The sequence below is a fragment of the Spinacia oleracea genome, chromosome 6, assembly GCF_020520425.1.
Source record: "Spinacia oleracea cultivar Varoflay chromosome 6, BTI_SOV_V1, whole genome shotgun sequence".
Lineage (NCBI taxonomy): Eukaryota > Viridiplantae > Streptophyta > Magnoliopsida > Caryophyllales > Amaranthaceae > Spinacia > Spinacia oleracea.
The window spans coordinates 69,013,622-69,026,847 of record NC_079492.1 but is presented as its reverse complement, the minus strand read 5'-3'; the positions used below and the strand labels follow the sequence as shown (position 1 = coordinate 69,026,847).

The 13,226-nt window shown below is 40.1% G+C and overlaps 1 protein-coding gene across 1 annotated transcript; it reads right to left on the bottom strand.

Moving 5' to 3' along the window:
* Positions 1–10,468: 10,468 nt before the first annotated feature.
* LOC110777862 (uncharacterized) lies at positions 10,469–13,170 on the bottom strand. The gene is made up of 2 exons (XM_056832319.1): positions 12,838–13,170; positions 10,469–12,730 (listed from the first exon to the last, which is right to left on the bottom strand). Exons 1-2 carry the CDS (start codon positions 13,168–13,170, stop codon positions 10,469–10,471), a joined length of 2,595 nt encoding a protein of 864 aa, XP_056688297.1.
* Between the last annotated feature and the right edge of the window lie 56 nt (positions 13,171–13,226).

Here is a 13,226-nt window from a genome sequence, read left to right as displayed (position 1 = left end):
TACTTTGTATGTTTTAATGCCTCCTTAAGTTTTTTTATGGTCTCTCTGGGAGATGAAAAATAACCAAGGATGAATCTCCTAACACGCAAGTTGATATTAAACACACTTCCAGTCTTTTAATCAAGATATCCGTAAGGATAAAGGACACCTTCAGATTGCAGCTCAGTTAGTCCATACACTAGAATTTGAAGGAATTGAGTTAAACTTATAGAGTAATTTTCCCTCCACTAGCTGTGATATGTTTCTCTTGACACCTTAAACAACCCATCAACTAAGAAAATATCAATACCACAAACTGTATAACGCAAAATCCAACCAAAATCTTTGACAAAATCACCTAAATATAACATCATCTCAGAAAATATCAATTATTTTTTAGAAATTATGATTAATTTCACATAATTGCACAACTTTTCACGAAGTTCAGTAAACGAAAACAAAAATTAGATCAAATCCTCCTACGAAAATTAGATTTTATAATCAACAACTCCCTAACGAACTCGACAGAATAAATATTACCTTGAACTTATTTCCACAAAATCAAGATTGTGCATGAAGTAATGAACGATTAAAACCCCCAAAACATCATTCAAACGTATCTTATAATGAACAAAACCTAAAAAAAACCCAATCATTCGAACAAACCCTAGAAAAACCCAATCATTCGAATAAACCCTAAAAAAACCCAATCATTTCCCCCAAACAAATAACGAAATGGACCAAAATAATAGGTATACACCAAGATACAAGAGATAAAAAAAAAATTGCTAAATCAACTACAGATTAGGCGATTTGAACCATACACAAACCCCAACACCATAGACAAGTTAATTAACGAATAGATGAGGAATATACCTGTGCAAGCGACGACGTTTCTTACGAATTGAGATGGCAAAGACAAACGAACTATAGGAGGAGAGAGAGTCTGGATATAGCTGAGTTCCTCCTATTTTCGCCATTTTTGTTCAGATCTTCTTCTGAGTGGTCGGAGAGCATCGCGTGTACAAGTGAATTAGATAAAGAGGTGAGAGAGAGGAACGGATAATCGCCATTTTTTGTTGATCAGATAAGAGGAGAGAGAAACGGAATAGGAGGAGAGAGACAAAGACTCAGAGAGAAATGAGAGTGAACCAGAGAGTTCTTGGAGTCTCCGTAGTTGACGGAGCTTTCTAGGTCACCCAACAAAAATAAAGTGCGGTTATGATTGAACAGTGAATCTTACTTTTCAATTAAAATGCAATTATTTTAAATTAAATGAGTTACGATTCTCAGGGTTTTCATTCGAGAGAGTCGTAGAATTGGGTCTTATGATTTACAAAGAGACTTGAAATTTTTATTTCTTACTTCAATAATTTTTATTTTAAATACTTACTTTACAATAATATCGCGTGCAAATTGTTACCTTAGAACTATTAATTTTTTATCACTGCATAATTAAATTTATTCATCTACATAACTTAATATTTTTTGTGATATTGATATTCATATATTGTGTAAGTTTATGTAATTGTATTTTTATTCTAAAATATTGTTACAGGATGACGGATTACCATTATGTACCCTTTATGCATTTGTTTCCTAGCAGTGCACGCCGATATGATGTACGAGCTCAACTGATTTGTAACTATGATGTACGAGCTCGACTGATTTGTAACTATGATGTTTTCAATTACAGTATTCGAGGAACAACTAAGAATACATGGTAATTATTTTTTTCGATGTCGGAGTTAGTGTTTTATATTAGTCAATTTTTATTATGTTACTTTTGTATAACGTAACTTTTTTTCTTTGTGTGTGTTTTCTTTGGTAGGGTGAGGGCGTATAATGCACTATTTTCTCGCCTCTAAGTTGAAAAATACATCGAAAAAGGTTTCAAAAAGGGTTCATATATATACTTCATAGGAAATAAAATTCTTTTGATGATCGAACTTTGTAAACATTTTTTCTTGCTTATTATTTGTGGTGATTAATTATAAAAACACAATTTTAATTTGTGTATAATCTAGCACGCATCGCGTGCATATAAGACTAGTTTCTAGAGAGAGAAACTCTCCTCCATTGAAGCATCAAGTTGTAATTTCTTAAACTCTTCTTCTAATTTCTTGCAATTCAATTCAATTTCTTACTTCTTGCTCTTGTTATGATTGTTGATTGTTCTTTAATTCCTTTAATTCTTGAATTCTTCTTGCCTTGACTTTAGTTACTTTGATTCGTAATTTTCTAGTTGATTGTTCAATTGGTTGTTCTACTCTTTGATTCTCTCTTTCTAATCTTTCAATTTCATGCTTGCTAGCCTAGAATTAATGGATTTCTTAATTTTTAGAATGATTAGTGAGTAGAATTAGGTTAGGTAAAGGGGAGAATCTAGGGGCTTAATTAGGGGAAATTGATGATTGATTGTTGATTGATTAATGTGATTATATATGATTTGGTGATAGGATATCCATGCCTAATTGAGTGGTAGTTGCAAATGCTATTCGATTAGATTCAATTGGAAGCATAGGTTAGGTTTGGCAAGAGATTATGAGCCTATCTTGTGTAAGCAAATAGTTGTGCCTATTATATGCAAGTTTGTTTAGTCTAGGATTAGGCGAAAGCTCTTCCGTAGATTAGACGCTTAGCGTACCCCATCCGAGAGGTGGCGGGTTCGTCATTTGATGCTATTTGCCTATTCTCCAAGTCGTTGCATGATCATCATTGCTAGATAGTTTAGTTCATTTCCCCCGATTTTCCTAGCCTATCCCCGACTCCCTAGCGTTCCCTTTATTGATTCAATTTCGTTTAATCGATAGCTTTAGTTTCCTAGTTATAATTCAATCGAATTCTTGTTCAAACTAGCTTGCTATCTAAACTCGATAACCACCGTTTCTATAGGAAGATCCCTATACTTGCCGCTATAGTTCATATAGTCGGTTTGTTTAGTGGTTTATAAATTTTGTTTGATTAGGTTTTTTTCTTATCAACGACGGAAAATAGCCTTATCAACACCCAATGCTAAGGCGGCTTCCAGGCCCATAATGCATGCTTCATATTCTGCCGCATTGTTTGTGACGTTGAATTGTAGTTTTGCTGATATAGGAACGTGAGTGCCGTCTGGGGCTACTAGAATTACTCCAACACCACACCCGTTCTGATTCGAAGCACCGTCGAAATGCATTGACCAACTGTCATCACTGGTCATTAAGATTTGCTCATCGGGTAAGTCGTAATCCTCCTCTTCTGCCTCGACGGGACAGTCGGCTAGGAAGTCTGAGAGTGCTGAACCCTTGATAGACTTATGCGGGATGTATTTGAGGTCGAATTCTGCTAGCATAACCAACCACCTGGACAATCGTCCGTTGAGAGCTGGTTTTTCGAATAGATACTTGAGAGGATCCGCTTTGCTGACCACATGTACTGTATGGGAGAGCATGTAGTGCCGTAGTTTCTTTGTGTCCCAAACCAAGGCGATGCTGAGTTTCTCGAGCTGAGTGTATTTGGTCTCGTACTCGATCAGCTTTTTGCTTATGTAGTATACGACGTTCTCCTTGCCTTCAACTTCCGAAGTACTGAGGTATGCTCGTGTCGCTCTTTGGATTTGACAATCATGTCGTCGACATATACCTCAAATTTCCTATGAATCATATCGCTCATGATGGTTGTGGCTGTTCTTTGATAGGTTTCTCCTGCGTTCTTCAGTCTGAACGGCATAACTGTGTAGCAATATGTACCCCACTTAGTGATGAAGGTTGTCTTCTCCATGTCCTCCTCTGCCATGGGAATCTGATTGTAGCCTGCATACCCGTCCATAAAAGAGGGTAAGGCATGATTTTTTCTGTTTCCTCAATTGTGGGCGTCCTGTTTTCATGATTTTCGATAGCCGAATTTCAAAGTCAGTTTCTTGTGAAGCAAAGTTGTTTGGATTAGGATTGTGTTTTGAATTAGAACTCGAAGAGTAAGTAGAAATTGAAGTGTTATTGAAATCAGAAATCATTGATCCCAGATATCCACGGTCTTTAGAAATCAGAAATCAGAAATCATAGAAATTAGGATTATTGAAGCTCGGTCTTTAGAGGCTCTTGGTTGATGCAAGACTCTAGTTCTAGACTCTTAGACTCATTGCTAGACTCGAAAATTGAAAGACAGACTCTGGACTTGGACAATGACACTAATCGTAAAGATAGTTCTCGGGGTATTCCCAGATATCCACGTCATCGTCATAATCATCGTAGACGGGGCTACATGCATAGGTCTTCAAGGCTTGATCCCAGACCTGGTCCCACGTGCTGTAAGGAAATGCGGTGAAGCTGCCCTTGCATGAAGTGTTGAGCCCTAGAAGGAACATTCTCACCATTTTTCCCTCTGGCAGCTCGGGCTTGATTGTACGAGCGGAGGTTGCCCATATGTAGTAGTATTCTTGAATGCACTCATCCTTTTCCTGGCGTACAACCGGCTTTTGTTTGATGGAAGTGTCTCGGAAGCTGGAACCTTTGAGGGTGAGGCAGGCAGGGCCATCCAATATTTCCTCGAACCAAGATTCTCCGAATAGTAGATCGAAGTTGGCAAACACATCGACAACTAGGAATTCAGCATTGCTATGATAAGTGTCGAAGGAGAAAACTAGCTCGAGGACTCCCATGACCTTGTATGTGACATCCTGGAGTTTGACATTCTGTTGAGCACTCAGCATGAGATCGTACTCGGAGAATCCCAAAGCCTTCAAGGTGGCTAGAGGGAAGATGTTTTCTTGAATGTCGGTGGTTACCCTAAGTTCGGGGATCACCCAGTTTTGAGCACTTGGAAGGATATGGCAAAAGCTTGGGACCATCAATTCGTAACCTGGCTCGTATATTGTAGAGATTAAATTGCATGGAAATTCCTCTTCTTCATCTTCACAGTCATAGGAGATGGCTTGGACCGAGGGAGTTTATTTTTCTCCGGGAGGTAGGGGTAAGGTCTTGTTGTCGACCATGTTCTGGATCAAGTGCTTAAGCTTGTAGCAGTCTTCGATGTCGTGACCCTTCCCTTGATGGTACTTGCAATAGGCTGCCGGATCCCAGCTCTTGGACCTTTTGTCGACTGGAGGATCGGGTGTTGGACTGATTGGTGTTATGACTTGTTTTTCAACCAGCCGATCAAATGCCTCGCTGTAGGTCATCCCGAAGTTTGTAAAGACCGTTGCGCTGGTTAGCATTGTTCTTGAAATTGTTTGACTTTGAACCTTGAGGAGCCTCTAGGGTGTTGACCTCATGAACTTTATGTGTTGCTTCAGGTCTCTTGCCCTTCCACTTTTCAGCTTGTGGAGCCGGGGCTGCTGGTGTTATCATCAGGTCATCTTCTATGTCGACCCCGATGTCGTAGGTTCTCTTGAAGCTTTCCAAGCCTAGGTACTTCATGTGAGTATTGTATTTCGGAAGAAGACCAGCGATAAAGATCTTGACCAGTTCTCTCTCGGAAGGTCGAGTCACCATCTGGGATGCCATTTCTCTCCACCGGTTGAGGTAGGTAGTGAAGCCTTCCTGAGGCCCTTGCCTGAGAATCTCTAGCTCCCTTAGAGTAGTTTCAAGTTGAATGCTGGGATGATACTGCTCCATGAATGCTCAAGCAACTGCTTCCCATGTACATGTTTGATGTTCCTTGAGTGAATAGTACCATTTCTGGCAGACTGGTTCCAGAGACATGGGGAATACCACAGGGTATAGCTCAAGTTCGACCCCCTTGATGGCCATTGTAGCTCTGAAGTTCTTGAGGTGGTATTTAGGATTGTCGGTGGATTTGAACTTTGGAATATCATTCGCGGAGAATTTGTCTGGCAGATTCGCCCTCCCCTTGAGGTTGTCTTCCATTGAGGTGTCAAAATAGTTCTCTTGATTAGTGACCTTACTGACCAGACTCTCGATCTTCTTGGTTAAGTCATCAGTAGGCGCGCCCTGTTCCACAACACCTAGTCGGTTGCTTATGTTCTCCACATTGACGTTGAGGCTGGTGAAAGCTGCTAGGAGTTGAGTGAGTTGATCGAAGGCAGACATTTGGACTGATTCTTGAAAGGGACTGGAAGTTTGATTTGTAGGAGATGAACTGGCTGCTCGTCCGATGTCGGCTATTAGGGAGGCTAGGGCTAATGGAGTTCTTTTCAACCTCTCTCCTCTTCGGCGAACCCACAGGATCCTCGGACCCCTATTTAGGACACACCACATGATTTAGAACTTGGACTTCCCGACAAATGATATGATATGCATGCAATGAATGAGACCTAGACTTGACTCTAAGTGTCACTCCGAAGATTCGGGATTTTGAATTTTGTATTTGTATTCTGGATTTGCGACCCGTTGGAAGTGTTTGAGAGGAGCCTTCATTCTTTTGTGGAAGTTGACTTCTTGTACGAGAACTCGGAATATCGAAAGAATATTTTGACATATTGGACCTTGGACTATTTTAGGGGAATTTCAACCCATTGAGAATTTCAAAATTGGAGTTGTACTAGGAGATTAAATTTTGTATTATTTCAAGGGAATTTCAACCCGTCAATATTTTAGGGAAATTTCAACCCGTCGGACTTGGAGTATTTGAAGGGAATTTCAACCCGATTGAAAGGGAATTAATTTTGTATTATTTCAAGGGAATTTCAACCCGTCAATATATTAGGGGAATTTCAACCCATTGATAGGACTTGGAATATTTTAGGGGAGTTTCAACCCAAAAATAGGATGCGAAATTTTAACTTGTACTATTTCAGGGGATTTTCAACCCATTGGAAAGTTGGACTTGTATTATTTCAGGGGATTTTCAACCCATTGGAAGTATTTTGAAATGGGGTTTGTATTATTTCAGGGGATTTTCAACCCGTTGGAGAATTGGAACTTGTATTATTTCAGGGGATTTTCAACCCATTGGAAAGGAGGGTTTTGAACTTGTATTATATCAAGGGATTTTCAACCCATTGGAAATGTTTGGAATTTTGAATTTGAGAGCAATGGAAAGCAAGAATTTGTAGCTCGAAAATGAGTTTGAAGTTTGAATTTGATTCGAAGTTTGAACCTTGAAATGGAAAAGACGCGCTTTTGTGTATAGAATATGAAGCTTTGAATATGGAAAATCCAGCACTATGCCGCCATGGATTTGAGACATTGAATTTGGGAATTAATTTGAAAGTCCGACATTATGCCGCCGTGGACTTAGAATTTTGAAGTGTTTGAAAATAAGATTGAATGAGGGAAATTATGCCATCATGGATATGGAATCGGAAGCTTCGAACATAGGACTTGAGATTTGAAGGTTTGGAAATTTTGAACTTCGAACATGAGGTTTGGAATTTGGAATGGGAAAGCCGACATTATGACAGTATGAACTTGGAACTTGAAACTTTGAGCGTAGGACTTGAAACTTGAAAGATTGACATGGGATTTGAGGTTTGAAAGATTGAGTCGAAAAGGTTGGCATTACGCCGGTCATGAGTTTAGACATTTGAACTTGAGGTTTTGAGATTGGAATTGGCAACTCGAAATTGAGGTTTGAAGACTTGAAGGTTTGAACTAAAAAAACCGGCATGACGCCGTTGGATTTGAGTTTTGAACTTGGAATTTGAAATTTTGACTAGAAAATTCGGCATTATGACGCCGTTGGATTTGAGTTTTGAACTTGAAAATAGGAGTTTTGACTAGAAAATCCGGCAGTATGGCGCCGTTGGATTGAATCTTGACTTGAAACTCGAAACTCGAAATTTGAATTGGAAAATCCGGCATTATGACGCCGTTGGATTTGAACTTGAATTTGAAATTTGAGGTTTGAAATGGAAAATCCGGCATTATGACACCGTTGGATTTGAACTTGAATTTGAAATTTGAAATGGAAAATCCGGCATTATGACGCCGTTGGATTTGAAATTTGAGGTTTGAAATGGAAAATCCGGCATTATGGCGCCGTTGGATTTGAACTTGAATTTGAAATTTGAAATGGAAAATCCGGCATTATGACGCCGTTGGATTTGAACTTGAATTTGAAATTTGAGGTTTGAAATGGAAAACCCGGCATTATGACACCGTTGGATTGCATTTTGTATTTGAAGTTTGAAGTTTGAAGTAGAAAATCCGGCATTATGACGCCGTTGGATTGCATTTTGAATTTGGAACTTGGAATTTGGACTCGAAAATCCGGCATTATGACGCCGTTGGATTGAATTTTGAATTTGGCATTTGTGCGTGAGGCGTGTTTGAGGGTTTTGAATCAAATGGAGTGGCACTCCTAAAAGACCTTAAATCGGCGATTTAGATGCATGAGGTTTGAATGATGCTCCTAGGGGTTTGGTTTCCTAGTTGGAGGCTAATTGGTTTTGGCAAGCTAGAACTCGAGGTTAGCCATTCACGCGTGCAAAGACGCCCACACAATGCACAAGTAGCACGTTGTCACACTAACATGTATACGAATGTGACATGCAAAGTTCTCAACCTAAGGTGGGTCTAAGTTTTTGTATGATGCAAGTGGTCGGCTTTGGGTGTCAAAAGGTACTTGACTAAGAGACGGATCCGGCGACAACTTGCACATCCGCCTAAGGTACGTGTATGTCGGCAGACGGCCTCCATACTTGACATCGGGAATGTCAAGCAAATGCCAAGTTTCGGTAGGCACGGAAATGGTCACACACTTTGGTCGGGAACCGTATGGAGAGTCACCATTTCGTTGCCCCCGGGGCTCCCCCGAATGTAGAACACATCCGTTTGGGCAAGGTAGAAATTCATTTTGCACAATATGGTTTTCGAAAAATGCATGAAATGCCTAGAAATTTAAATTTGAAGTCGTACTCGAATTTGTATTTGTAAAGCTCGTTTTTCGACATTCGTTCACGAGGTTAGGGAGCGTACATTCCAGATTCAAAAATAGACTAACTCCCAACACGAAAAGTTGAGCAAAAGTGGGCGACAAGCCACTGTGAGCCACTGTCCTGGATGCAGGCAGTGGCGTTGGGCGCAGGTGGCTGCGCCTGGCGCCAGTGCTTGCATCCAGTACTTAAGAAGATCAGTGGCTTGCTGCTCGAAGGAGTCGCCACCAAACATTGTTTAGGGTCTTGTTTGGAAAGACTGCAAATGACTCTATTAGGATAAGACTTGAATCTTCGAAACGGATGGGTTAGATCCGGGAACGGGAACGAGATGCTTATTCCGCGAGCTTTAGAAATTATTCGAGTACGTGACATAGAATTTTCGAAAATACCCTAGTTTAGACTATGTGGGTTTGAATTTAGAGCAAATAGAATATTTACTTTGTATGGTGGTCACTTTGCTTTAAAGTTAATTTAAGGGAACCTAAGATCGGTTTGTCCAAGAAATTATCTTTGTTAAGCGTGATGTAACCTTGCATTTTGTTGTATTTAGCATGTATGGTAATGAAAGCAATAAAGCAAATAAAGCAACATCACAATAGTAAATAAGTGCAGAATTAGTAAATACAAGACCCCCTAGAGATGGACTAGGGAGTAGGTCCACATTGCCTAGAAGGACTAGGCAAGTAAAGATGCGGAATGGAAAGTGCGATATTGAAATTGCGGAATTGAAAGTGCGATATTGAAATTGCGGAATTAAAAGGTGCATAATTTAAATTGTAATATTGAAAGGTGCAGAATTGAAATTGCGATATTGAAATTTGTACTTGGGCACATGAGATTCGAACGCCAATCGGCTCCTTAAAAATAAGTGCGCCCGACACGAATTCAAAGCCAAAAATCTCAACTTGGGAGAGGTTGTTCATCCCAAAGTATCCTAGATTTTGCATATAGAACTTGAAGTTGAAAGTTTGAATTTTGAAATATTGAACTTGAAGTATTTGAACTTGAACTTGAAATATTGAACTTGTACTTGAAATATTGAAACTTAAGAGACTTGAATCTCAAAGATCGGGCCTTTTAATGTTGAAAAGGTTAGATCTTTGATGTGCTCTTATTTTGAAAGGATCCTAGTTTAGGGAAGTAGTCATGAGCAACCCTAAACATTGTGGGATCTTGAAATTTGAAAACTTGAACTTGTATATTGAAAAATGGAATCATGAATCTCAAAAGACTAAACCTTTAAAAGCTAGAAAGGTGTCATCTTTGATTACTCCATACTTGAAAGTGATTCTAGTTCAAAGAAGTGATTGCAAACAACTTTGAACATCCTTGAATCTTGAACGTTTGCATTTTTTTATTTTGAAAAGTTTGGATTTTGAAAAGATGTATGATTGTTGCAAGTGACACTTTTAGTAGTAAAAATGCCAACTTGCTAATCATTTTTGAAATAGGAAAATAAAAGAAACATGATTGAATATGGTGGGATTCGGAATTACCTATTTAGGTTTAGGCAATAATTCCTTTTAGAGCTCCCAATTGCTTAGAACTTGAAGTTTGTATGTCTTATTTTCTTATGCTAAATCAGGAAGCTTTTCTAAACTAAGAAATAGGTAAAAACAAAAATTCTGAACAGGGCCTTGTTTTGAATGATGTTTCAATGTCTTTAACAGATTAAAGATCATTGAATATTTCTTTGTAAACCACATTTTTTGTTTTTCCAGTTTGTTGTTCATCGGTGGTTGTTCTGGGGATGCAGATTTTGAGTCCACTCCGTGCAGTGACTCTGGATACAGCAACATATAATTGGCCATGGCTAAATACTGGTTCTGGCAAGTATATTCCCACATGGTCGAATGTTTGTCCTTGACTCTTATTGATTGTCATTGCGAAGCAAACTTTGATTGGGAACTGCCGGCGCTTTAAGATGAATGGCCATTTTGAATCTGATTGTGACATTTCTACTCGTGGAATGCTGACCATGTCGCCCGCATTTATTCCAGTGACAACTTGTGCTTCAATGATTCTAAGGTTCAATCTGGTGACAATAAGGTGTGTCCCATTACATAGTCCCTCTCTTTGGTTTATGTTCCTCAACAATATTACAGGACACCCTACTTTGAGGTGTATTTCATGATTGGGCACACCCGGAAATTGGAGGCTGTTGAGGAATTCAGTAGGATACAGTGATTGCACATTTCTCCCACCTGTTGTTGCTGGGCAGATTCTGTCTGCGCTCTTGTAGGTTATTTCCTCTCCTGGGATCAGTTGTAGTATGTATCCATTGATCTTGTCAACTGTTTCATTTTTTGGAGCAAGTATGGCCCGTTGTTGGAGGTACTTTGGGTCCATGTGCCTGTGCAAAATTTCCGGGTACACCTCTTCCACCAATGCAGCAATAGGATCATCTCCATCTATAAGTAAGTCCTCGGGTATTTCTATCCATGTCGGTTCATCCTCGCCTTCTTTTGTTGTTGCTGGAATATGCCTGTTTCCCATATCTAGAACCCATTTGCTGAATTCTGATCGCTCTATATCGACTTGGTCTAGGTTTGACCGCTTTATCCGCATGTTTGTCCTTAGTGTGTGGACAATGCACTCTGGCCATATGGTCTTGGATTTGCTCACAGATGCATCTACAATTTCTACTCGTCCTCCTTTTGGAACAACAGGTAGTATTTGCCGAAAATCCCCTCCTAAGACTACTACCTTGCCTCCAAAAACTTTGTCCTTTGACGATTGGTCATGAAGCTGCATTACATCTCGAAAAGTTCGGTCAAGTGCTTCAAAGCCATGCCTATGTACCATGGGAGCCTCATCCCATATTATGAGCTTTGTTCGCCGGATTAGTTTTGCGAGGTCAGAGCCTTGGTCAATGTTGCAGCACGAACTTTCACGTAAGATCAGTGGGATTTTGAACCTGGAATGGGCAGTGCGGCCAGAAGGGAGTAGTAAAGCTGCTATTCCTGATGATGCCACTGCAAGTACTATTTGTTCTTCAGAGCGAAGCTTGGATATTAATGCTCTCCAAAGATATGGCTTCCCTGTGCCACCACTACCATAGACAAAGAATAGTTGACCTCTACTCTCGTACACGGCTTGAAGGATGTTGTCATAAACATGTCTTTGTTCATCATTAAGGCCCTTTTCTAAATCGCGAGCATCGCTAGCCAATGATTCTGTGTCGTAGTTATGCTCTTCCAGTAGCATCCTATTTCCTGCTTCTTGAAGTAGGGCTGCATTTGGTAATGGGATGCCGTGGTAGTCTTTGAGGCTTCTATTGTCTCTATTTAGTAGTTGTTCAATCTCATAGAGGGTGTAGTTCTGAATCTGATCTTCTGTTAGACTTAGGTCTGCAATTCCCAGTCTTTGACGTTGTCGGTAAACTATGTCATCCGATAAGTCTGTCCAATGCTTTTCCCACAACTCTTTTGGGTCTGACACTTCACAGAATAAGAGCATTGTAACAAAGAGTTCCCGCAATTGTGGGCCGTTAGACCATGTGGCTGCTTCAACTAATCCCTCGTGCCATTCATTGTCCCCATCAAGAAGCCCAAGGGCATGACATGCTGCCTTGTATGTAGGATGTATGATTCCATTCACCGTCCGGATGTCTGCGAAGCATGTGGCACCTTTGACAATATTCAGAAGCAATCTTAAGTAGTACTTCTCCCCGGAGGCAGGGTGTGCAAAGTATATCCTTCCAATGCTGTTCCCGTTTTCTCTAGGCTTCCATCTTTTCTCGTCGCTTAACCATACCCATTCTGTTGGGAAGTCTGCATATGTGAGTTCGCGCGCTTCTGGATACATCCTGTTAGCCGTCATCCACTCTGTCAATGTTGTTTTCTTTGCCCCAACTCTTTCCAGGACATCGTCCAAGTGCTCATGGTCTTCAAAAATGACTTCTTGATGACCCTCCAAATGAAACGTTAGCCTCTGTACAGAGGGGTTTTGTATTGGATGATGAATGAGAAAATTCTCCAGCATGCTTCAGAGGATGACACATATCTACATTTTAGATAATTTTGAATCTCATCTATAACTTGCTCCTGGTGGTTTTGTGCTTCGTTGCCATTATTTCCTTCCCGAGCCTGTTCAATTCTTGCAAGTGCCATGTCAGGGCCTTTGTTCATATACTTGAATAAGTATTTCAGTGACCTATCTTTGTTGCACCATTCCACATTTATGTGGGCCTGAAATTTCACCACCAGATCAATATTGTATGGGATTACAAACCTGTTATCCAGAACTTGACCATTCTTTGTTGCTGTATGCCCATTATTACGTCTTCTATATAGTGCATACCCCTCATCATTCACAGTTGTTGTTTCCTGGAAACTCCTTGGGTAGTGTTTTGAGCACTTTCCATCTTCCATGCATGGCGAGCGTTCGTTCATTGACCCACAAGGCCCATGCATCATTGACTGGACTA

What these genes read in the sequence shown, in the direction of transcription:
- LOC110777862 (XM_056832319.1), bottom strand. Translation starts at nt 13,170, where the DNA reads ATGGAAGATGGAAAGTGCTCAAAACACTACCCAAGGAGTTTCCAGGAA. An exon ending in CACAAAACCACCAGGAGCAA is followed by an intron (nt 12,731 to 12,837) that starts GTTATAGATGAG and finishes CCCTCTGTACAG; the next exon opens with AGGCTAACGTTTCATTTGGA.